This window comes from Pogonomyrmex barbatus, unplaced genomic scaffold (genome assembly GCF_055798465.1).
Source record: "Pogonomyrmex barbatus isolate J1 unplaced genomic scaffold, ASM5579846v1 scaffold16, whole genome shotgun sequence".
Lineage (NCBI taxonomy): Eukaryota > Metazoa > Arthropoda > Insecta > Hymenoptera > Formicidae > Pogonomyrmex > Pogonomyrmex barbatus.
Genome location: NW_028297112.1, coordinates 730,969 through 758,963, shown reverse-complemented (window position 1 = coordinate 758,963; position 27,995 = coordinate 730,969). Strand labels below are relative to the sequence as shown.

At 35.4% G+C, this 27,995-nt stretch overlaps 1 protein-coding gene and 1 long non-coding RNA gene across 3 annotated transcripts in view; one reads left to right on the top strand and one right to left on the bottom strand.

Annotated features, from left to right (window-relative positions):
• The window catches only part of LOC105431474 (lachesin), a 143,996-nt gene that overhangs the window by 50,351 nt on the left and 65,650 nt on the right, over positions 1 to 27,995 (top strand). For both annotated transcript variants that reach the window (XM_089073930.1, XM_089073929.1), the window contains exon 2: positions 15,982 to 16,180. In XM_089073930.1, the coding sequence (XP_088930056.1) occupies positions 16,129 to 16,180 (52 nt within the window). In that variant the 5' untranslated portion in view covers positions 15,982 to 16,128. The remainder of the gene's footprint in view (positions 1 to 15,981; positions 16,181 to 27,995) is intronic.
• LOC112552382 (uncharacterized) overlaps positions 1 to 27,995 on the bottom strand; it is a 70,830-nt gene that overhangs the window by 21,820 nt on the left and 21,015 nt on the right. Inside the window, exon 3 of the long non-coding RNA XR_016138619.1 lies at positions 4,836 to 5,077. This is a non-coding gene — a long non-coding RNA (uncharacterized LOC112552382). The remainder of the gene's footprint in view (positions 1 to 4,835; positions 5,078 to 27,995) is intronic.

Sequence of the window (27,995 nt, the reverse complement as noted above, 5' to 3'; positions counted from 1 at the left end):
ATTAGTCCGGCCGATTTTGAGAACGAATCGAATTCGAGTGGGGTTTGACAAGAAAAGGGACTCCCCTTCACATATTTATTCCGTAGAAATCTCTTATTCCTCGCCCCGTATTGCGGAAAGTCGCGGCGGCACGAAGAATGTCAGATGCAGAGACGGTATTCTAACTGCGACGCATGTGCGAAAGAAAAAGAAAGAGACGAAAGAGAAGAAGGACGAACAACAACGAAGACAACGGAAGTTTCTTTAAGCGGGTAGCGGTTTTGCGGCAAAAAGCTGTATTGTAAAATTGAAAGTAAGCAACGTGGAAACTTTTCTGCGGACGATGAATTTCGAATTTAGCTGCCAAAGAGTCCACTTTTACACAACAACAATAAATACATTCAGATCAACGTTCGAGAAAGTAATTTTCCTTTAATTAGTAAGTGTAGAAAAAAAATAATATATCAGCATTTTGATAGGATTCATACAATATGATCGGAAAATCGCGGAGTGTTTTCCTACTCTATTTACGTTCCAATATTTTTCTATATATTTTACTCGTACGAGGATTACCCGAAATGTTTTATTGCCACGGCCTGAAAGCAAACTGATGTTTTTCATTTTGCAGTATCGAACAATTTATTATCATTTGTTATTTTTCAACGTGATATATAGTTATATGTTATATTTCATTCGTGCAAGAGCAATAAAAGTGTTTTCTTGATAATTATATTCATGTCTGCCTTTCCTTTCGTAATAAATTTATGTAGATGTAAAAGAAGAACGTTCTTCCGCGTCTCAATCAACTATCGCTACGTCACACAAGTCTAAATAAAAAGTAAAAAGTTTACTAATTTTTATTGTCATGCGTATTTATACGTGGATTCTCTCGTTTTGATGAAGTTATTTAAGATAATAAATAGATTTTTTTTTTTTTCTTATATGTCGAAAACTCTCATCCTATTTAGATGCGGCGCGGAACGTACGTCACGCCGGAATGTGAGAATTTGTAATGCGCGGTTTACACGGGTTACACGGGTTGTTGACGCGTCGTCCATCGGACATCGTCAACCAGTTACTCCCGCGGGACGAGCTCACGCAAGATCTCCCAGTGAAACCTGGAGCACACGTGCTCCCCTCGCGGTTGTCCAAGCAATCTTTCGCAATCTCTCTCTGGCAATCATCATTACGCTCGTTACATTTAGCCACCCGCAAGACACGCGAAGGATACGACACATGCGGAGCATTCTTGAGACAATGCCGAAATTCCATCTTACCCATCGTCTGCGACAAACACCTTGGCAGAAACCCTCTGCCCTTCTTCTCGATAGCCCCCGAGGCGGCTGCTCGACGCTACCTCGCTAGAAAAACGTCAATTTTCGAACGTGACAGTTTTCCGATTTACCAAGTAGGGTGGGGGGGAGGGGGGGGCTTGCGCGCTAAACGGTTTTCGCGGGGACGGAAATCGAGTGCTCGCGCGACACTTCGTTCCGTCCTCGCGGATGGACGGAACCGGACGGTCTCGGTGTGAACTGTCGCGTTAGGGACAGTTGGTCTTGCTTTTTAGAAGATGAAAGATCGCGCCCATTTATAGTACCGATAAAAAGATAAGATCTCAACATCGTTCTTTTCTCGAACGGTAAAGTAAGTCTCGAGCGGAGAGACACCCAATTTAACTTGTAATAACCAGTTACCTGTTATAATATAGATAGTACAGAATAAACGTAACAATATATATATATATATATATATATATATATATATATATATTATATTACAAAAGAAGTGTTGTGAAATATGAACGTACATTTATTATTATAATCGTGAATTAACAATCGTGTAGCGTTTCCTTTCGTCTTCTCACATTCCGACTTTACTTTCTCATTGTTGAACAACTACTTCTTTCATATTATATTTCTAGCACAACACATATACACGTACACATATTTTGTAACATTAATAAAAAAAACAACATTAATAAAAAAAAATGTGAATGTTTCTATTATATTCCTTTTAAGATAAACTTTTCAAATTTTTTATTTAAAATAAAGCTTTTGCATAGATTTCGTGTTAAGAAGAAAGAACTGTATTTGTACAAGCGAATGAAAGAATACACGTACGTAGAATATCGCAGATGCTCTTTAATCTAATTAACATCTTAACTATTCCTTAATACCCTATTTAATTCTGTAATTTTAATTTTCACTTGTATACAACCAATCTGACAAAAACGTACATTTATTTTTAATACATATTATTGTATCGTTAGAAAAAAAACTTTTTACTATTTTCCTTGGATTATTAAATTGATTAGATATTAGATTAGATTATTAAAATATAAATAAATTTTACGTTCAATAATTGATTACGATCAGTTACGGCTTATAGACATAGACATTTTAATTTTAAATTTTGTTAGTTTTGTCTAAAATGATTAAAATGTAAATCTTTTTTAAGATTTTAATAGATTAATATCTGCTTCAAACTTAATACGTTTATGGTTGATGTAACTATTTGTTATATTATTATATGAAAATCGTACAGTTAATTGTTGATTATATGATCATACGTGTATATACATTATATTCCCACCAATTTATTTATTTTCTATGACGCGCAAGATGCGACGTGATTTATTTCGTTCATGTAACGCGGCATGTTTTTCTTTTTTTTTCTTTTTTTTCTTCTCCCCCTCCCCCCCCCCCCCCATTGGATAAGTTCTCGTGATCTTTAAGCGAGGACCGAATCACTTTTTCACACTTATTGCCTTATCGAACTTGGAATGTTTTTGGCTGAGGAATGTAAATCAGCGGAGCTTAACTTAGATGAACCCTGTCGTCCAAGGAAAAGAGGTATAGAGAAAGGGGGTAAGAGGAGGGACGTAAGATGGAGTAGAGGATCGTGGGAGAGAGTCAGAAGTTTTGGATTACCAAGTGCAACGCCTCCTCCTTAGAATCCAAATGTTGTGGACGGGTTAGTTTGACTTTCAATGGATTGCCAATCGCGATTGCAAACGCGGCTCGCCGTTGGAATACGACGATGGCACGTGCGCGGCTCGATAACCGGATACAAAATACGGTCAGCGTTAGCTACTATCTAATTGGATCAATTTTCGGATAAATTACAAACGTCGTTCATTGAAATGTTTCATCGGATGCGTAATGGATGCTTCAACAACGCCGTTGAAGCGTTGCATTACGTGTTGGATTGACACATTGTTTCGTTGATAGAAATGTATAAAAGTTGTTTGCTAGTTGCAAACAATATATTTAAGGTAAATCAATGTTTTTTTTTTTAATTTTTATTATTAATTATTTTAATCAAATTAATAATTAATTTTTGTAAACTTTATTCCGCAATTTATTCCGCAATTTTTTCAGGGAAAAAAAAAAATATTATAAAATAAAAATTGTATTTCGTGTCAAAAGTGACGTAAGTTAAAACAGAACGTGATGCTCCAGAGTTGAGAAAGCTCGCGGTTATATCTGGGCTTATGCTGTTATTAAGGAAGAAAGGGCACGCAAGAAGCCACGTATTCACAACTACAAAGCATCGCAACGTATGCCCGTCCATCCTGCGGGATATCTCGGTACGATTTTCCGTCGGGATACGAAGAGGAGTTTGAAGGTTCCTCTCGGTTTTCCCGGCTCCGACAGGTTACGTCCTGCATCACAATACTTCTCCAATTTCCTGAGCAGAAGTTACGGGACACGTTCCATCATGACGTCACGGGAACAAAGCCCTTTCTCTCTCTCTCCGCCATCTCGCTCGCTTTTCGTTCCCGTAAGTCCTCAAGACCATTCCCCTTGTATAGCTGGGAGGTTGCTCCTTTCGTTCCTCCTTACACCCTTACACCCTTGCAGAACGAGAAGATGGTAGTGGGGATAAATAACTATTCGAGGTAAACTAAGTTTGCGTGTGCCGCGCCGACGAGAGGACCGTCTAAGGATCGCAAACGGCGACGGTGACTTTCGTTTGACGCTGTTCGATCGTTAACCGTGGAAACTCGATTTGTCTTGCTTTCAGGACATCTGCCAAGTTACCGCCACGATGGATTCGGATATGCAAAAATAATGGGTAAGTCGGCGACTCATTATGCTCTCGATATGGCGCGAGAATATGGATTATCAAAAGGAAAAAGAAACTTTACGTGGCGTCGCGCGCGCTCGTTACAAAGCGAAAAAGGAAAGGTGTGTGGAGTTCGAAATATCAGTCACGATATCAGATATCATCAATTCCCAAATAGGGAATTAAGTCACAAGATAGTAAATCGCAAGATATGTTTTTAGATCTAAGTATTCTTTGAGCTTACAGTTTTAGGAGCTATAAAAGCATATGTTGTTGTTAGATACAGTTTGAAGTGCTAAGTTTATTAGTTTTCAAGACGTTTTGAAAAAGTATCAGAAATAAAACAGAATCCACCCTTGGATACATCCTGCCTGACAAAATATCCTTTAGAACGCCAGGGGAACGTTCATGTATTATTAGAGTTTAACAATTTATTGATCATTGTAGAAATTTGTAAATTTTAATTTTTCGTCAATAAAACTTTAAAGTTTAAAATATTATATTAGAAAGTAGGCTCAGAAAGTGAGCGTGTAAGATTATTTTTTTTTATAAATATTAAATGAATTAAAATCGGAGGATACATGCCATGCCAAAATTACGGTAATTACGAAAAGTAACTTTTTTTTCATGTCGCACGTTAAAATTCAATTTAATAATATGGCGTATTTCGCACTCGAAAAATTCTAGAGTTCACGATAAAAGAGTGTTTGTATCTAACAGACGGCCAATTCAATTGGCCGACTACGCTGCGCGGAATGCTGTGCCAAGTTTTCTTAAAGTCTACTTACATGCGGCAAAAGTGCAATCAGCAATGATCGCTAATGCGTCCTTACGGCCGATGCACGGTGGTTACGTGTCGTCTAAATGGAATTTGCAATTATCCACCTCCGGCAGGATCCCGGACCTAGTATCAAGATTCCTGATACCGTTCATGGGCCGAGACGGCCCTTTGGTTTGCTCCATCCAACTTAGGAAAACCGCTCGTAAGATGCTTGCGGTTACGTCGCTGATAAAGGAATGGACGGCCGAGCTAGAAGTGGAAAGGCAGCACATGATCGAATGTTACAAGCGAGTTTTTAAAAGCAATACTGCCATATCATTTTCATAAATGATATCACAATATATTGTACGTTTTATTATAAATTTTATTATTTATTTATTTTAATCCAAATCTCTCGACGACATCAGACATGTAGGCGGTATCTGTATCAAACAATTCGCGTGACGATACGTTACTGTGTTGTGAAATAATTCCGTGAAAGAAGATTCATCCCGGAAAGGATTAAGACCACCGGAGGCAAACATCGCACTTAATGAAGCAGCTACACGACGACGCTTGGTCTTTGTCTTGGCGAATGTGGCGGCACGCATTCGCTGGCTGCGCACAAATTTATTAATATTAGACGACAACGGAAGGAGAAGGGACGCATTATGTTGTATCGTCGCATGTACAGTAATAACGACGGGACTCGCCGCTGCGGGGCGAGGTGGGGGAGAAGGGGCGACGAGGAGAGAGAACGTCGGCGGCGATGAGAGGGAGGCTAACTGCCGGGCGTGGACTATGCGCGCCACGTGTAATTAGCAATGTTCCGGGGTGTAGGGACTCGACTTTAATGGAGCGCGTCACATTAACCCCGGCATTTGCACGTCAGGCACGAAGATCGAGTGGAGTCGCGCGCGCGCGCGCACGTGGGTATGCCCTTCCCTGATAACGAACGAAACCGAGAGATCTTTCGTCGACCATTGTACGAGAAATTATACACAAGAATCACCGTGTCGAGCAAATAGCGAAAGAGCACTCATCTTTAACGAAATAAATATTGAAGAGAAGAAATTCCATAATAATTTGGATCGTGGTTAATGCACGAGGCACGTAATAACGATGCCCAGCTGATTTGAAAACTACACTCTATATACGGTAGATCGAGACTTGCGCTGAATATTGCGTTTAGATTTATATTTAAAATTGCGTGTATTGCACGTAACGGGTAAATTCTTAATCTTATAAATGTTCAGGTTGTTATTATCGTGAAAAAGACAATTGTAGGAAACCTTGGCGATTACGGAAAACGGATGTGAAATTTGCAAAAACCGCGCGGATAAAAATGCAATAATGCTGCGGGTCTCTTTCCGAGCACAAACAGAAACGCAAAAGAAAAACAAAGACAGAAAAGGGCGGGTGCGCATAGTGCATTTGGTTGCAACGTTGCATTGCGAAGTTATACGGTGTAAGAGCCGAGTTATATTACCTGGCCTGAGGGGGGTCTAACGCATTCAATTTGCGCAAGTATTTCTCGCTACTTTCCCCGATATTCGACGACGTGGGGGACACGACGCCGCCATTTCTCCGTAGCAATAAAACTCAGTTTTATTATTGATAGTCCGGTACTCTCAAGGTACCATTCTCCTTTTTCCAGGAAATGGTATCCTAGCCGCCTGCACAACGAGCGATTTTAACACGATGATTCGTTTGCTTGTGAGACGGCATTGTGATACGTATCCGAAACGTATGAATAGAATCGTATCAAATTATTGGGATAGGACAATGCCATTTTTCCCGTGCGCTTAATTTAATATCCCTAATTAAATCCCTTAATTAAATATCAAGTCGCAGCATTTTGCTTTATTTGTCGCAGACAATTTGCAAATCTGAAATAAATCTCAGGCCGAGTGAAAATAAGAAAAGCAGAATTGCAATAATTGATTGACGTTAATATGCGTTTTAAAAATTCTTAAATGAAAAAAAAAAAAAAAAGAAAAAAATGGAATCTCATCACGTAAAATATTATTTCGTGTATTTTGTATATATTTCTCACATTCGCAATCTTATAAAATCTTAGCACAATAAATCGTACGGTGATCTATAATTATGATTTCACATTTCTCCATCGCGAGGACCACTACCATCTTCAGAATGAGTAACAAAGAAAGAAAAAAAAAAACAAAACACCGAAACGCAATTCTTGTAAAGGCGGCAATTAAAAAAAATATTACAAGAGACCCTCGCCTAGAATCGCAATGCGCCTTGCGATTCTCCAACCGGTTCTGCGCAAAATAAATATGCTAATTTCGGTCATAAAATTTCCGGCGGCGAAATTCCGCTGAATTCATTTGCGGACTTTTCCGCGAAGAGTGTACGTTATACTGTACTTCCTCCCTCTCGCGCAAAGCTGCGTCACGAAGTGTGATATATTAGGGTGCTTTTACACAAAGAGCGAATTACGTTTGCGCTTATGCAACATAGACGTTTCAGGCTGATCATAATCTTTATGAATGTGGCGGATTATCACTTGGCAAGAGCATATTTCAACTTATAAATTGTATCGCGGTTGTTCAGTCAGAATCAGCAAATTGGAAGAAAATGCCGATTGAAAAAAAAAAAAAAAATATATCGGAAAACGTAATTGAATTTAATTGATCAGAATAAATAAATTTTGAAATCGGTTAACGTTAAACCTACATTCAAACGAATCAAGTTATATTTGAAGGAAATACAATGGACACCGTGGACAAATTAATAATAGATTTTTACTTTTTCTTGGCTATTTTTACCTTTAATTCACGACACGTGTATAATTAAGAAAAATAAAGACAAAATTTTTAACTCCCTTCCTTTAACGAACGGTTAAAGAAAACATTTGGCCGTTCAATGAAGATTCTTTCGACTATTCTGTATTCGACGCGACGTAATCGTGCATCTCGCTTACTGTAAATACGCGTGGAAATTGTAGGAAACGATTAAGTAGCATTTCGAGAGACCGAGTTAGCTAACTCCATTAGTATTCAAGGGACATGCTTTGTGTGGTGTCTCCTAATTTAATAGCATCCACCGTTTAGCTGGAAACCACGACCTCTTGCGCTGGTTATGATAATAGAACGAAAAGGAATTCGAATGTGCACATTCATGCACGTGTGATATATGATTAGTTATTTCAGTATCGATAAGCAGCTATAATATATCGTGTCACGATATCAGTCCCAATTCGTGTTGGCACAGATGCGACGCTATACAACAAACTATATAATCAACAATCACGTATTAAAATGTCAATATCGTCAACATGTATATATATATATATATATATATATTTTAATAACATCGATGTATTGATATAAAAAATTAATATGCAGACATATATATATATATATATATAACTTTGCGATAATAAACAAATATGAATAAGTTTACAAATATGTTAACCTCAAAATAATCCCGCCAAGTTACATAGTCACAGTTATTAAATATCTTAACCATTGTGAAACGATAACGATGTGAAAAATCCTACTTTTTTTTTTTTAAATGCCTCGCATATTTTCGTTTCATAGGAAGAGATAACGTATTTCAGATTTTCCGCTTCTTACCACCCTCTTCCTACCACCACTTGCGCATCTACGCGAAGAGATAAGCCCGGAGAAAAAAGTCACGTTCGCGCGGTTTATCCGATTTTCTCCTTTGTACCGCCGGCGTGTCACCGCCGATTCCGCCGACAAAGGAAAGCGAGTAAGGGCACGAAGGGGCAAAAAGCTGTCTCTTCACCAGCATCCCCCTTTCACCAACACTTTCGGAGCAGCGCGGCCGCGTCGTGTTAAACGCTTCCGGTCTCCCTTCGTGCGATCGGCCAAGATTCGCCGAGCTCGACAGATATTTTAATGGAAGTTCGAACTCGACTTAAGATATTTTGCCCGAGTGGTGCGAGGCCGCCGAAGTGTTCATAATGAGATGTTAATGGAGTAGCCGAGGAAAAAAAGTCTGTCACTCGTCACGTCACGGTATCGACAGGTCTCTCCCTCTCTTCCCCGGGATCCCCCTTCGGACCCTTCCCCCTCTTCGTCTCTTCTCCCTCGATACTTCTTGGCTTCTGCTTCTTCCTTACGTCGTCGGAACGGCAAGCATTTTCACTCTCCTGCGTGTCCTTCGATCGGGAAGGGGAGGGGGGAGGGAGGGGGCGAAAGGGGAAGCTTATAATCCATTTTGTCTACCGCAGACTTTGTGCAAATGAACTTTGCTTAAAAAAACCCTTTTCTAGGGTAGAACCGGCTAACCGGTTCGGTCGACAAGTAATCCTGCATCGAGAATGAAATCCTGTCAGCGAACTTACGGCGAGAGCGGAAGGAGGAAGGGCGCGTGGGCTAATATTTTTTGATCCTAATAAGGATAGATGACAGCCGCTAAGAGTACAAAGTCCCTCGTCATTTTTCAAGCAATTATCGGTTCTGTTCGTTACTTCGGCTATGCTATGGGATATTTCATATCTAATGACAATGATTTGTGCGATAAGGCGACATGGGGTAACGAGCGAGTTGCCAGTGTCAATTAATTCTGCGTTAAATCTTTCAGGACAGAATTTCATCCTATATCCAATTTCCAAAAGAAAGATCATCTCAATTATATTAAATGAAAGTTGAGTTTAGCTAGACAAGTGTCAAAATTGCTTTTAGAATAAATAGGCATATTATTTATAATATGCCTATAATATTATTTAAGGACATTTAATGTAATGAGACGACGATGTAACAGAGACAAATCGACACATGATCTACCTTTTTTTTTAGCCTTAGTCCAGCAAAGAATCCGATACGGATTAAGGAACAAATTCAGTATAATAGATGAATCGAAAATAGCAAAAATTGCAAAATAGCAGAGCATAAAGATACGGAGCAAAAATTATGAAACACGTCCGTTCTACTTAATGGTCCACACAGGACGATCTGCACATGATCTGTGAACGGTAGTCAAATCAAATCAAAATCGTTCTGTTTCAGACTTAAAATAAATGTCAACAGATTGACTTGAGCGAAAGTCTCGACTTGACAACGATGCTTTTTATATATTAGAAAAAAATGGGAAAATGCTCGTTGTATCGCTTTAGATTGATATCGCTGAGGTCAAGGCAAGTTTATGAAATATTCTCATGCTTTCTGTCAGGACAAAGTTTAGATATATTGAATTTGTACGATGGTCGCATAACCGAGAGACGTGAGAAATAAAACAAATTGTATACAGGGAAATATATTCGATGTGGACGGTGCGCGCGATACAAGTTTCGTAGTTGTGAATATCTTCGGCGAATATTTAATAACCCGTGGGATACGCTGTCTAACTTATAAATACGAAATAACACCCTGGCAAGGGACACGATAAGAACGCGCTATCATTTTGGGTTTTAGCCAACTTTCTGTTCAATATACATGTTTTTGTCAATCCTGCTTGCGCGATAAACATTTGCTCATAAACAGGAAGAAGTCAGTGTTAAAACAAGACTACGACGAGTCTCATATTTTAATAATATAGAAAAATGTATTTTAAAATTGCGCACGCACGCACGCACGCACGCACGCACGCACGCACGCACGCACAAAGCATATAGAGTCCGTCAAAAATCTGAATACAGTTGAATATCTTGTGAACAGTGCAGTTTGGATAAAAAAGTTCTAGATAAAACTCAGATTAAAATACGATTGTTAAAAACAATTCTCGATATAAATACAATTAAAAAATTAGAGCAATTGAGAATCCACGCGATAAAAAGTGCGCCAATATACTTCTAGAAATTTATCAACATAAAAATTCACCAAACGAACCTTTTCATCTTTTTTTTTTTTTTTTTTTTTTTTTTTTTTTTTTTTTTTTTTTTTTTTTTTTTTTTTGACAAAAGTTTAGACAACATTTCGAGAACGTTATATAATTATAATGTTGATTTATTTATTGATGGTGCCACCGTCGAGATTTTTTATGATTGATTTGACATTTTTTTAAACGAGATCAGATATTTTAGGAACTAGGAACAGTTTACGAAATATTTTATAATGTATATGGAAATGTGCCAGTATAAAGTATAAAATATCTCATAAACTATTGATATTTTGATAATTGTATTTTAATACAGATCCTGAATAATCAGAAGAATCACATTATATATAACAAAAAATACATGATTTTGTTTAAAAAATGAAAAATGTCAACAACATCTGCAAATGAATCAATATTATATTCATGTGGGTTTCTTGAAATCCATATTCAAATACAGGGTATAAAAAGTTAACTACATTACACAAACAGAAATATCTTTGTGACATCAATCGAAATAAATGATTTTATTACACACAAGTTCACACACGGACATCAAGGGATCAATATGTATTCTCGAATATTGATCGATACATTCTGTAAAATTGGCACAATTCTTCTATCTTAACAAAATATGTAATAACTGCAATCTTGACAGGTTCTTAAACGTCTAATAATTCATTTATTATATTCTCTTATTTAAATACATTTTCGGTTTATTACATCGAATTGAATTCTTTATTCTTTATGTCTTCCGGTTGAGACATCCTTGTCTCACTACATATTTCACTCTTGTCACTATTGCAATAAATATCACTACATGCTTCAGTGGCTGAATTGGTAAGAAATAAAGACACCTACCTGGTACGGATAGTCGGGAGGTCCCATATTTGAACCCTGACTGAAGTGATATTTTTCGATAGCTAATCCAGTATATAGAAGTTTGTGTTCATGCAATTCTTTAGATTGCGTTATTAAAAATGGGACTCCTCTTCTCTTTGTGGTTTTTTTTTTTTTTTTTTAATATATATATACACACTTTTCACAATCGAAAGGAACTGTTTCGAGCACGTGGGCGACGAGGTACGAGGAGAAGACGTCTCGTCGATCCGGCGCGAAGTCGTTTCATCCTGACAAACTCGTAAAAGCGAGACTGAGAACCATAAACTCGTCCTGAACGAGGGAAGATCGGACGGGGTCGCTGAATATTCACGAATTCGCAAAGCAACGACCTACACGTCGTACTACATCGGGATAGCCTGCGCGTGTGTGCGTGCATGTCTTACATATTTCGTATCCACATAGACCTTCTTTCGATGCTTCTTCTGTTGCGAGCGGAGCTGAACTTCGCCAGAAGTATGCCAGAACTCTCGGGGACACCCAAGTTCAAGAGAGAAATAACGTTTCGAATTTAATCATTTTTTTTCATTCATATTTTCTTTTGATCCCACACCGCCTTTGCCTTGAGACTCTCGACTGTGCTACAGAGTCGATTAATGTATTCTGCTACATATGTTTGCCACTAAGACGGAATAATATTTCTGAACATTATATGTATGGTGACATGGCGATGATACACCATACATGGGTAAGAGTATGAGTATTTAAAATGGTTACTATTCAAGTAGACATTAAAATTTCAGCAAGTTTATATTTGGAAAATAGAAGGCTGCTTTATTTTCGGAGAAATTAAAGATCAATATTTTGAAATTCAATCATTTTTATATAAATTGTATAAAAATTTTTATATAAAATTGTACACTTTTGATAAAAAAAAAAAAAAAAATTGAAAAATTAGACAACGCGTAACGTATATTATATTTGAAAGAATCGCTTTTTTCATTTAAGATTAAAAGAAGAATTGGAGAGATAAAAATGTTTAAAACTTTGGGATTTAAAACAGTTTACATAAATCATTTCCAGATTCAATATTCCGTGAAGTGATAAAAAAAATATTAAGCGATAACGAAATTTTTCTTTTGAAATATAGATAAGAAAATTATAAAACAAATGGAAATCAAATTTAGATAATTGGTATTTTTCGGATATTTTGCGCATATATCACGTTGCTCGTCATTCACGCGCTCATCAAGATGGCGAGTCCGACATCCATTCAAGGAACTGTTTTTCATCCTCTCTTGGACTCGAGCTGGTATTTATCTCACATCCATTATCACACTTCCGTCCGGGCCCGCCAATTAATCACGAAAAGGAAATAAGATTTACCAACAGTCGTAGCTGAAAAATAATTATCTCAACCGTATTATCTCGCACGCCAGCCTTTATCACAAACCGCCCTTTGCTTATCCTGTTATTTATGCACGTAACATCCCTGCGTATGCACCGTTTATCGGCACGACATCACCTTTCCTTCAGCCCCCCCCCTTTTAAATCGTGTGTCTTATGTTGGCAATTACAAGAAGGTAAAATCGGAAGAATAAAAAATTATTTTTATCATGAAGGATAAAATGTTTAAATGTTCGTTTTATATTAAAAAACAAAAAAAAAAAGGTTATAATTCTTGGCTCCCACTTTATTTTTTGGTTGGAAAATTTCTCCTCGGGACAAAATATAAATGAGTAAAAGTTGCAAAACGATCATTATTTTGTTTTGTTTAGTTGTAAGTAAAACCAAGCAGATTGCAAATCTGAAGCATCGATAAGGTAACGTGTGATATGCAATATACGAATGCGAAATGCAAATTACCGATTAACCCTATATTATAGTTATTTTTTGCACGTTTAACTTACGATATGCAACAAAGTTGAATGAAATTCGTCACGCTATATAGTTGCTATTCTTGAAATTGGTACAGTTTGACTTCACATCGTCAATGACGAAGTATTACATTGCGCCGGTTCCGTATTTCACATTTTATCCCACCGTCCAATTTCATCCCCGACATGTCTCCTTCTCCGAAACTACTGTTTGCTTTAAACTTATAAGTTATCGCTAATTGAATTGCACGTTCGTTAACATATTATTCTTCGCGCGGTGATAAAACGGAAAACAAGCGGACGACACTCGGATATTACAGTTCGATTAATGCATGACGTTAAACGGTCAATAATCGACAGAAAACAGATGTTTGTGAAATGCGCGGAGAGATGTGGTTGGATATTCTTGAAAAAAAAAAAAAAAAAAAAAAATGTAACTAACTCGAAAAAAAGTATATGTAAAATATTTGTTAATAAGATTGATAATTTTATGGAAACTTTGAAATTAAAATACTGAAAATAATACATCTTTGTGTCGTAAGACATTTTAGTAATATTTCGCAACGCGCCTAAATTTATTGATACTCAACATTCTTCTCTGATTTGTTAACACTAAACAATGGCTAGATCATTATATAAAACGCTATTTCGTTGTCAACGTATCATCATAAAGTTATATTTTGATCATTACTTTCATAGATATATATATATATATATATATATATATATATATATATATATATATACACTATATATTGAAAGTGAAGCATTGCTTATGGCACTTGTGTCTGATTGCGATCTTAATCAAGTTATTAATGTATGATTATGGGCCGATTGACAATAATCTGAGCCGTGCTCTGATTATTTTATAGCGCTCGAAGAACGGATTTTCCAAGCGGAATATCATCATTAACGGTTTATCGCCGCTTAACAACATATGCATAATGAATCGGAAGTGAATCGTGAATCGCGACACACAACACCCATGCGTATTACACAGAACATGTGTGGCATGTGGGTTTTATAAAATCTAGCTACAACAAGCTGTAACGTCGGTATATCCGGTTCACGGTATGCGTAAAGTCAGAAAATAATGGACGGCGGACACGCATGATTAATTTCTGCCACGGTGACAGAAATCGTCTAAAGCGGAAATGCATTTAGGGAGCAATTTATACGCCGAATATATACGTGACACGTACTTACATAAACGTGACAAACGCGCTATTTGCATTCCACCCCGCTTTCGTTCCCGTAAATTCTGCAGGCGCCCGTGATAATTTATAAATCCGCGGAAATAACTTATTTTAACTGACGGCGTGCTCGTCAAAATTGTAACAACGATGTAATTAAATTTATCGCGACATTTATTACCTTGTAAAACGTTGATCCATAAATAATATCCTCATAATAATATAGCTTCCGTAGAGATACAACAAGATATATCTGAATCTCAATTTAATTTGTGGCGACTGCATTATATGCAATGCTACCTATACGATACGAATTTTCATTCGGAAACAATTTTGTAAGGCTTAGAAGATGTGTGTGTGTGTGTGTGTGTGTGTGTGTGTGTGTGTGTGTGTGTGTAAGATGTATATGCATGTATGTACATACATACAGATACGTACAGAATACACGGACGAGTAGCAAAAACATAAACATACTGATGACAATTAATTTGATGTAATATATTTACGTAATTTAATATATTTTAATACGGTATAATATACATTACGAGTATTTTTAATTTAGCATGCCACTTCTGACCGGCGATAAATTGCAAACCTGTAAATATAATTTAAAGATAAAAAGATAAAAGCAAACCAGAAACAATATAATTTCGATTATAATAATTACGTATCAGATGCTGCTATTAAGTATCGTTTTATATTTTAGCAAATCTTTTTATCTTTCTTTTCTCAAGACAGATTTAATTTTCTTCCGTTAAAATTGAAAATTGAATTATTTTATTGGAATAAAAAAGATATTGACTGCAGTTGAGTAGTAGCTATTTATCTTAATAATATTAAATTAATTTTTCCATACCGTTATTTAATTAGCGTAATTTTTCCACTTTCACGCCTCTCTAATTATATATATAATGTTTCTTCAAAAGAAATAAGAGTTCTGATTGCAACCTGATTGAATGTGTGATATAAAATACTTAATTATTTTTGAGAAAAAGAAATGTGCGGATTGTATTAATAAACGAATTTTTATATATATATATATATATAAAAATTCGCTTATAATCCGCATTTCTTTTTCTCTTATATATATATATATATACATATATATATATATATATATATATATGTAAATATGATGAATGTAAATATACGTGTTCAAAATGTCAAAATACATTGAGCAGCGAAATTAACGATATTTCGCTCTTGGAAAGTTGGTTGTGATATAATCGATGAACCTCACCAAGCGAAATGATACGCTCAACCGGGGAACGTGAACGCCACGCTGTTGTTCGATCTCGAGATGCAAAGATGCAACACGCCAACGAACCCGAAAGTTCGCTCGCTGGAAACGAACGATAAAGCACCATGGCGATCGTTCCAGTAGTGAACAGTAGTGACGGGGTCTTGATAATGCTGCCCGATCAAGTAAATAATCAAACCAACATTATTGTTTCAGGCATGCTGTGCGTCAGAATACCGGAAACGGAGGTCCGCGCAGAAGATGGGGGGGTTAAGTAGAGGGGGTTAAGTAAAGGGAACGGACCTGGCTGTCATCGACGACAGACGATTCCCGCGGCTCCTTTCTTTTTTATCGCAGTGCACAATGCTCTGCCACCGCGCCCTTGTCATTCTCTTCGCTGTCAACGTACCAATCGGTGAGTGACTTCATTTTTGTCTCCAAGAAATGATCTTTCAATGTAATTCGATGGAATTTTTAAGGTAACCAATTATTAAGGTAACCAATGCGAGTATAATGTTAGATTAGAATTTTCTCTGAGAAATATATGAGTACGTCATTTACATTTTGAATTACAATTTCAAATTGCTATTAAGTATACAAAATGTTCCATCATAAGTGACAATTTCTTTTTAAAAGTTGAAGAAGATTATAATGAAGATTTAAGTTAAATAGTACAAATTAATTCTATTGTGAACACGAAAATTAGAAAGTTGAAAATCGCGAAACTGGAGATGAAAAGATAGAGAAGAATGGTTTAAGGCGTTTCACTTGAGATCGTGTTTGTTATATGAAATAAAACTACATGAAATAAATCTATAAATATTTATAAGAATATGCAATAACATGAATGACGTATGAATATGTATATGTTATGTAATTATTTTGAATATATTTTTATTTATATTTCGTGTTAATGTTATTTTATTAAATAAAAGAATTTACAAATATATAAAATGTTTTATAATAATATAAAACATTCGAAAATTTATTTCAGAACGCGAAAAAAATGCAATTCAGGAAATGAAAATAAATTCAGATAAATTTCATCGTTCAATTTATCGTCCGGAAGTATTAGATATATTTAATATAATAATTAAATAATGTGTTGAATTTAATGTTTATTAATGTTTATTACGATCAATCTTTTTTAATTTAACAGCTAAAAAGAGATGGTCATTTAATATAATAGAATAACTTGTGAAATTTGCAAGAAAAAAAAAAAAAAAAAATAAATCGATATCAATGTGAGATTTATTTGCAAAATATTTTATAGATATAAATAAGATATTCTATTTTTCAGGTTTCTAATTAAATTTAAATTAACATTTAAATTAACATCTCCAGATTTTAAAAAAGTAATTGTTGTAGAAGAAAATGTGTCTAATCTTCACAACACTTTGAATCACTTATTTCGCAGAATAAAGTATAAAAAATAGTTTTTAATTTTCAAAAAATATCATTGCGTTCGCAAATGCATTTATTATCGAGCATTCGATACGACTAAGTAAATTGAGGGGCACATGCATGATTTGAGCCGCAAGTCTGTCTGTCACATATATCATTCCCGGTCCATTACATCGGCTACGCTTATTGCGATTGACGCGGGAGTCGATACATTGCGAAAGATGTCCAATACGAAATCTGTTGTGCCCGACAACGAGCAATAACGCAGATGCACAACGGGGGGGGGGGGGGGGGGCACAATGCCAACGATGTTCCATATATGTGGTCCGCAAAATAAATAAAGTGTAGTTCGAGTATGCCACTTCGCAGCGGAAACGCGACGCCATCCACCGTGGAGCTGTCAGATTCTTGCCCGAATGTTTATCCGATAGCAGTAAATAGAGAGGAAGTGATTGCGTTTTTTTTTTTTTTGCAAATATTTCATCCCCGTGCTGCGTCACGATTTATTGCATACGGAGAAACTATTCTACTTTACTATATTACATCTAAATATATATATATATATATATATATATATATATATATATATCGCCAATCGTTTATCACAAACCATTTGCTGATCTTCTCTTTTTACAACATAGCAAATAGAATTTTTTTACTAATTGATAAAAACAATTATGTATCATCTTTGTATATTATACAAGATAAGAAGCAGAAATGTATATTGTTGAAATTTTGTATACTGTTTTTGTAAAAACGCGTTATTAAAAATATGTCAACTTTATCTTTCAGGTTAAATTGAATATTATATGTTGTTTTTTTAAGCGTTTTATAATAAGAAGGAATAATTTATTGTTTACGATTGTATTTTTGTATAACGGAAACGAATTCACACTTTATTGTTTCATTTTGGATATATAGATATTCTGGAACTATTGCCTGCTCCTCTTTAAAGATCAGTGATAAAAGCTTAATAGCTTGTGCACCGTCATGTAATTGCTCTTTCCTTTTCTCGTGATTGATGTATCGATTAACTGCTCGAACAATCGACTCGATGCAATAAATTCGATTTAACCTCAGCCGTACTCGATCTTGACATAATTCCACCAATAGGTACCGTGTACTATACCACAGATAACCATCGATTATTCTATTGAGCCAATGAAATATTAAGTGATACTTGTATAAAATATATATGTATATATGTATATATGACGTCACTATGCTCTTGCGAGGGCTAAAGACCGAGAAAGAGGATGTGTGTGTGTGTGTGTGTGTGTGTGTGTGTGTCTGTGTGTGTGTGTGTGTGTGTGTTTTGATAAACGAATTTATATATATGAGAGTATTCAGCAACAGATAAAAGAAAATTTTAGAAATAATTTTAGATGATAAAATAAGAAAATCAACAATAACAAAATTGAAGACTTGGTTTCTTAATTATAAATATTCGCGCAAAAAGTGCTCGAAGCATGGCAATTCGGTTTATAGCAAGCGTAAGCAAGAATAAAACAATGAGCGCATATAGGTATAATCGCTGTTTCAAATTTAAAAATTTTTTAAGCATAAGAATTAAAGAATTTAATACTGAATTTATTACATGTATGATAAAATTATTTTTTTATTTTTAAAGTTGCATTTTGAAAAAAAAAAAAAAAAAAAAATAGAGGAAATATAGAGTTTGGTACGAATATTGCAAATGTACGTTAAGGTACGTACACATAAAACGAACATACCTAAGAATACGAATATTTACTCTTTAAGTACAAAAAATGTATGTACTATTGTGAATGTGAATAGAACAGCAATGCTCAATTCATTATTTGGATCGATTTGTGTTTTCCAATTTTATTTAATAAAAATTCAAGTAATCTTTGAAGATTTTATAAAAATTTTAGAATTATCTTATACATTCTTTCTTTAAATCAAGTCGTATGTAATACAGATGAAGAGATCATCTCCTCCTCTCTCCTTTAATGTAATAATATCATTCACCCTCATCTTTCTTATCTTTTTTTTTTAATTATTAATTATAATAAAACTCACACTTACAGTAATTATCGCATCATTCAATATTTTTTACATTTATTGTATAACAATTGCTGCCCCCCTCCCCCCCAAATTTTGATTGAACCTAATTGAATATGAATGTTTGATTTGAACGCAAAAAGAAACAAACAAATACAAAATGTTCAAATATTCATGTTCATTGTTTTTTTCATTATTCGTTCGTTATATGTGTACCCACCTTTATATAAACGTGCGCAAACACTATATCTCGAGTGTTGCCAGCATCCAAAGTGCGTCAGAAACGCTGCGGGCCTGGTCGCTGTCTCTGATGTTTATTGGTACTGGGGAGTATCCACTACACATACTAAAATTAATGATAGCTTATTTAGATTATAGTCTGCGAACGTTAGTTAGTTTCCAGTAATCTATCGCAACCTGCTCACACCTCTTAAGCAAGACTTTCAAGTCGTTGAACAAACTAAAAGTGTAAAATTAATAAATCAGCTATTAATAATATACAATTTTAATTTATGAGAACAGTTCAAATATCACACATCAATAATTCGTTTCTCAAATTGCAAAATAATAAAAAATTAGGACATGTAGTTCAAAAAAAAAGATATATATATATATATATATATATATATATATATATACATATACACACACACCAAAATAATAACAGAGATATCAATATTAATATTGCGAGGAAAGCATCTTGTATGAATTTATCTTGAACTTTTCGTAGCACAGAAAAGATCCTGAAACATCTACAAAACCCTGTAATCATATCTTTTTTTTGAACTACATGTCCTAATAAACATATATATATATATCTCAACACTTGCGCGCAATGTAAAGAAAAGGAATTGAAAAGATGGACTGATGGCGGAGCTATAGGATTGCGCGATTTGCGATCGACGTCCCCTATAATCCGTCCTGTGCAACGCCGACGACGTCCGATGCAGATGCAACGGAGGATCGGTGCCAAATACGTTATACGGGCCACGGGAAATGGGCATGTAGATCCCAGATATGGCGCGTCCTCTAGTACTGCGGCATAGGTTGCCACGGTCTGGTCAACTTCTGGCTCTGATGTTTATTCGGCGCGAGTGGAAGCGCCGACTGCGCTTGTCGTTCGAATTAATTTACCGCTTGCGGGCCTCTGGTCTCTTCACTGATATATATATATATATATATATACACATAGATAAATAGGTAGATACATAGATAGATAGGTATATAGAGATGTGAAGAAAGATAAATATATATATATATATATATATATATATATATATGCGCGGTGTGTGTGTGTGTGTGTGTGTGTGCGTGTGCAGGGGGGAGATAGATAGAGTTACGACACATCGCTTGATCTTATTTTGATAGAAATCATATGAAATGTACATATATCAACTTTAACCTGTAAATTAGAATGTTTTATATCAAAGTTTTTAGTTGCTGTTTTCAGCCAAGTTCAAGTTCAAGTAGCGCGATAGTGCTACAAATTTTCGAAACGTTAACATAACAGAGATATATATTGCAGCTAGATAATTTTATTTAATTTTTGCATAAATAGTTTCATCTAGTCTAGTCTAGTTTGAACATTACGAACTTGAGCGTTTTCATATATATATAAAGATGCACCATCCAACGTGTCTACGATCGATGTAGGATTGACATGGTATCTCCAGTAGAGATTTGACTCGGTGAATCGAACGAACGGCTACTGACTAAGAAAGGGAGGAAAGAGAGAAAAAGAAACGGAGGTTTTGTCCCTCGGATAACCGGATAAGATTGTTTGTCTATACTGCGGATCACTGGTCAGCTTTGCCGATTGTTCCACAAGGTACCGCTTCGCTTTTCCACTCACTAATGTCCCTTATCGGACAAACAACGACCTTTCCGGTCAAATTGGTCGGTCCGACTCGGATTCGAATGAAACGCGATTAATCGATCACCTCCTTTCGCGAGAATGTATTCGCCAATCCTCCAATGGTTGGTATAGCGATAAACGGATAACCACGACCCAAAACCCAATTGAGTTTCGCCTCGATACAGGATCGCTGCGTACATCGTCTTCGATTTGCAGAGAAAAAAAAACAATGTAAAAGAGACAAAAAGAGAAAAAGACAGGGCGAGAAAAGGATATGTTCATTACGTGTTAGTTCGTTAAATCGATTTCTCTCCATCCGATTCTCGTTTTTTTTTTTCAAAGTTTAATCTACGAACTTATTTGTATGTCTTGCCGAAATAAGTTTATGACGTAGTACTTACAACTTTTAAAAATAGACAATTCATCGATAATTTAGCTAAAAAAAAATAGTTTTTCTTTTTTGTATTAAAAATATCTAAATTCATTCCTTTTTTAAAAAGATATTCTGATCTGATAGAACTTTAATATATTTTTTGTACTTTTTTTTTTTTAGAGTCTCGAAAATATCTGTAATATATTAGATATACGAATTCAAAAAAAATATCAAAGACAAAAACAGAGCGCATAGTCATAAATTAAAACGTTTAGCGCTCATAAAGCATTTGCACAATATTATATATAAGACAAGATTTAAGTGACATTTAACATTTTTTTGTAAAATAGAATAGAATTTATTCACACATTACACTTCGACACGAAAAGCTAAGAAGGGGATATGATTTACAATTTTTTACTTACACTCCGCTATACATCCATCCATTTATCTTAAAGTCAAATTTTCAATAAATAATTTCTGAAACTATTATAATCTTTGGTTCTCTTTGCGTTCTATTTACATCTAATCCTTATTCATATTTATATACATATATATACATAGATATACATTTTACTATCATTATAAAATATAACTTTACCTGCATTATATTTTTATTTTTTATTTTTTATTTTTATTCCACCTTACTCTCGCTTCCTTTTCTCTCTCTTTTTTTCTTTTTCTCAACGCTCCCTCTTTTTCTTTATATAATTTTTAAAAATTGTCCTTTCTTATTATTTAATTTCTCCTATAATCTATTCAATCAATTTTCATCATATCTTTCAATTTTTCCTTTATTATACTATATATGTATATATAAAATACTATTATACTATAAATTATTAAATATCCTGTATTAATTATTAAATATAAGATATTTGATAAATAAAATCCCAATATTCTTTCATTCATAGATTCTGTGATATATTCTAGGATATCTTATACAAAAATATCGAGACTAGTAATTTTTTAATAGGAAGTAATAAAAATTGAAATCGGTTTATTGAAGATTCGCGAACTCAGGCATAATACATTGTATAATAATGAAAGTACCTATATATATATATATTTATTCAATGTTAAGATATATACATAATTATGCATATAATTATAAATAAAACTATTTTTAAGTTTTTAAATATTTTTTTTATTTTGTCTTAATTACTCGTGATTATATGCTTTATTATACGTAAGAATTAATATCAGCATAATATTACAAAATATTAATTAAACTATTAAAACTATCAAATAAATATCATAAGCAAGCAAAATAAATATAATGAATATAAATGAATCAATGTACAGGAGCGTCTTCAATAGTATACGAAATAACATACATAAATACGCGAATTTTCTGCAAATAGATTGGTTAATTTTGAATAATTTTCATCTATTACAGTCTACATATTTTTTGCATAAAGGCTTTTGCCTTGGAATATCCTTCAGACTCTATTAATAAAAGAACTTCCGGTAATTTTATCTTGTGTGTGTGTGTGTGTGTGTGTGTGTGTGTGTGTGTGTGTGTGTGTGTATAGTCCATAATATTTCTAATATTTATTTAGCACATTTTTTTTTAAAGATGCACACTTTTTTCAAAAAATATCCAGCTGTTCCGAAACATTACAGACATTCCGTATGTGTGCGTATATGCAAACATATGCGTATATTTTTCAATGTTTTCAGCTAGAATATGTCCTTAAACTTTATTATTTTTTGTTTGTGTTAAATTCTTTTTACGTACACTCATTTTTCAGTAAAATAATATGTTTCATCGTATCATAAATATCTTTTAAATGAAGAAAATGTCTCGTTGAATTTTAAAAACTTATAGCCTTATATACATTTATAAAAATTATAAAATATATATGCATAATGCTTATGTCAAAGCACGATTCCAAATGTTTCTGTACATGCTTTTAGGACAATTGTACTTTAGGACAGTTTCTAATTTTATTGCCGTTAAGGAGGACACGTAGTAGCAAAAGAAAGCAAGGTTTAACGCATTTAATCCTTTCTAAACGACGAAGGCCTTTGAAAAACTGCAGCTGCGTATTTCAAAGAACGGAAAAGTACCACTTCCTTTAATTACTCTGCTTGTGTGAGGTTCTAGGAAGAGAAATCTACCTGAAAATCATTATGCTACTTCAAAGCTACTCCGCATTACTAAACGGCGTTTAATTGCAAAGTGAATAAATTATTCGATTCAGCTCATCCAATCTTATTGCACTTAATTATATCTGCTAGAAATTTTATATGTAAAAATAATCCACTTTTCAAAATAAGTAGATAATTATTTTTGAATTTATGTTCAATGTTGCGCATCGCAGTGAATATTTTATACACCCAATTGTATATGCGATGTTTTCATTTCGATGTTTCAACCTTCATTTTTTTAACGATATGTGCCGAAGAGACGTATTTTAATTCAAATGCAATTAATTGCTTTCAACCAATCTGAAAGTGATTTTCGTCGGGAAGAATTCCATGAAACACTATCTTTCTTCGTTCTCTTAAATTCAGACATTAAATACATTAGCCTGGCAACTGAATTACAAACTAAAATTTTCTCAAGAGTTAAGAGTCTATGTGAAATTAATTAACTTCTACTGAAGGAGTGAAGCTTCTAATTATCAAACTAATTTTTTAAAGAATTCGTAATCGAGCTTTCCGTAATCGACGGAAGTTTCGCTGAAATAAAAAGTTAACTTGAAAAATTTAGAAAAAACTTTTTGCGACAACGAGCAACATAACATATGTGTAAACATGTGTATAACATGTAAAAACATAAACTAGCTTTATTACATAAACGAGGTGTTTGATTGCGTCTCGTATTTGGCTATGGCCCACAAGTTTACTCGTATTGTGACAACGTAGTGCATACAGTACGAGGATGTTGCACAAATTCACACGAACGGTTGACCTCGTAGAAGTTTATCCCTATACCCGGTAGTGGTATTCCATTAACTTCTGTCAACGCCAAGCACCACAAGCTCTTCGCCCGTGTCCTGAATACGGCAATAAGCTAAAATCAACCGTTTAGGCCTGCAATAAGATTCCGGTCTATTCGGGCATTTTTAAAAGACAGCAAATCTGCACAACTAAAAACTGCTTTTCCTACTGTAATTTCTTTACGATTACAAAATTAAAGCTGAAATAAATGTTTTCAATTATATAGATAGTTTTAATTTTTTTTATTTTACCGTTAATAATAAAATAAGTAAGTGGCTTGAAAAAATGTATCGATTTTATCTATATATATATATATATATATATATATATGATATCGTTATATATTGTTTATGCATTATCTCAGTATAATTTTATTCCATTTTATATTAGATGATGTAGTAAAAAATACAGAAAGCAGTAAATTTTTTGTAGTTTATCCAGAGAATTTTTTTTCGATCTGACATGAATTATAAAGTTTTGTTTACGTAAAACTCGTGTAACTCGTAGTTGACGTGTATCGATGGGAAATGATATTTTCTTCGGTATTTATTCCTTTTCACTATTAATGAAATTGCTCATGTTAAAGAACCATAGATACTTCATGTATCTGCGTTTCTTTTTGGGATATAGGAGTATTGGAGCGTACGAATATGCCTGTACACGTGTGCATATCAGAGTGTGAGTGTCCGTGATGGGATATCGGGGCTTCGATTTGATTGTATTGCATTGCGGGAGCGCGTAGCTGGGTCGCGTCGCATTCTGTCGCGTCGCTCGTGGCAAGATTCGAAAGTAGATCGGGAAACGGCGGAATAGACGTGCAACAGACAGGCGAGGTAATACATACAATCTCCCTTATTGTCTGGCATTGAGTTACCATCGATAGAGGATCGGAAGAGAGGGAGGACAGAATCGAGAGAGACAAAAAGAGGGGAAGCAAAAATCACCCTCTAGGATTAAAAGAGAAAGAGAGAGAGAGAGAGAGAGAGAGAGAGAGAGAGAGAGAGAGAACTAAAGTAGGAAAAGACGATGGAAGACAGGGGCTCCCGGACATGAACCCTGAGGAGCTTTGAAAAGCGTGGCAGAGCCACCGGAAGTCTTATAAACAATCCCAGAAGTGCCGGCAGTCCAAGACCGAACTATCCCCGATCTCGCGCAAAGAGGATCAATGGAGAATGGAATGCGTGTAAATAACGGAGCGGTGTTAGATGTATATGTGCGTGTGTGCGTGTGTGTGTGTGTGTGTGTGTTGGGTGAGAGGTCGAGCATCCGCGTTTGCGCTCACATAAACACACACCCTACTGCACACAAACCGCGAGACGCGAAAACTACACGGGATTGCATCTCTCCGTGAAAACGAGACTGGCCAGTAACATTTCTCCCGACGAAGTGCTCGCGTTAGTCCGGTGAAATCTGAGACTCGCGAAAAACTCGGGGGGAGGGGGGGAGGTTGTATTATTGGCTTAGTTTTCGAGATAGTTAGATGGACACGTGTGAAAGAACCGTGTTGATGAGAGAGAGTTACGCTCTGTCACGCGTTTTTATTCCGCTTTCCCTTTACCGGTGTAGCTTCTGCCGTTGTCGTTGTTTCGCTTGATTATGAACATTCGTATTTAATATATCATAAAATAATCCGATAAAATAACAACTGCTTGTCTATATATATAACGTGAATTGTGAGACTATGAAGGGTGAAAATTGGTTATAATTAAAATGAAACATTTAACGGAATAAAATTGAAAACGAAAGGAAACGTGGAGGAATTAATATAAAAAAGATAAAAAAAAGGAATACAATTTATGTGAGTTTTCAAATTTCTGAACAATCTGCTATTCGCAACGCTGCTATATTTCTTATACATCTTTCATTTTAGGATATACACGCGTAGGATATACATACATCCTCCGTTTCGATTTTCGATCGAGTTTCTACTCGATCCCATGGCTCGAGCTACGCGAAACGCTCCATTCGTCCACATCGATCTCGGGGGAGGGGGGGAGAGCTGTGGGCTGATATCGATCGGCCACGGCGTGGCGCACAGAAAATCGACGACAAAAGCGGCAACCTGTTCGCTCGACCTCGATCAATGGAAAATATAACGCGGTCCGTGGCGCGAGGATATCCCGTTCGGAAAATCCTTTTTAGAATCGCGTCCGTCCGCCATTGCTATGTATGACGACGCACAGACAGCTTGTCGGCATACCCATCTTGCATTATGCATTCCGTCATAATGCAACCCTCCGGGGGCAGGGAACGGAGGGGAAAGACAGGGTGGCGGCGTTCGGAAGGGTGCAAGCGCCAGATTCGCGAAGATTCCTTTTGCCTGTTTTGCGCAATGTCCTCGCATGCACCGCACGACGATTTCACGGCGGTGAATCCTGCGCGCGGCGCGTATATATCTGTTTAACACATAATCCTGGTTCCGTATACTTATATACCTATAATATATATACCTATTATATATACTTGGCATTGCGTTCACGTGCGATCGGAGAAACCGTTTCCACCTCGCTCGTTTTCCGATTATGAAATTATATCACGCCCCTTGAGGAATCGGCGCCACGCGATTAAAGGCAGAATCCCCGGAACTGCTGCTATTTGGGGAAGTGAATTCTATCGATCGTTTCTGCTTTTCATCGGATCGATCGCATCCACTTGTTTGGAATAATTTCAACTGTTACGGGGGAAGTGTCTTGAGAATCGCATACAATTTTTCTGGAATTTTGTGGGCGAAAAAGAGAGCGGGGATTAAAAGCGAGCAATCGTCGTTCCCGTATTGAGAAATTAATTAAGAGTAATTAATTAAGTTTTTTATTTCGTCGACTTGACAAAAGAAAATGTCGTGTCAAATAATGCGAAGGAACGATTATTACTTTTCACTAACCGAGTTTTCTCCATAAAATCTGAAGTAACACGATTCTCTTTCACGCGTTGTTAAATGCAGTTTCACGAGTCACCTTATTCGTTTCCTTTTATCTTGGCTTAAACAAGAACGCAAACGATGGTCCGTGCGGAGACTTAAATGATTCTCCCACGCTGTATTTAGACGGATAAGGGATCTCATCGGAGGAAAATGAGCGCCTCTCTCAAGAAAATGAAACATAATTCTGTCGAGTAAAAAAAAATAATGGAATAATAACGGAAAATCATCGCGCCTTTGATGAGAATTTTATTACATTACGAAAGAAACAGTTTTCTTGCTCGACGCTTCACACATTCGAGTTCTTTAACATCGTTTCTATTAAAATTAACCAATCACCACCATTTTTTATTTACTCGCGGTTTTATTTGCTGTTGCGATTAAATGATGCATTTTTGCATAGAATTAAAGAGTTTTTTTCTTTAGAAAAATTTAAAAAACAAGAAGATAGTGTTAAGAAAATTACATTAACGGTTTCAATCATAAGTAAAATTTTATTTATTGTCTATTAGCTTAATTCGTTATTAAATTTATATACCACTTGATAACTTTATTAAGATTTAAATAGAGACATGAGAAACTCGGAGAAAGTAGAGCAATTATGTATCTCTTTATTCGCGCTTAGTTAGTTTACGTGCGCAGCTATAAACTCGCTAACGTGCCGAAATTTAAGACAACGTTTAAGAAACTTTTGGAGCAGTAGAGTA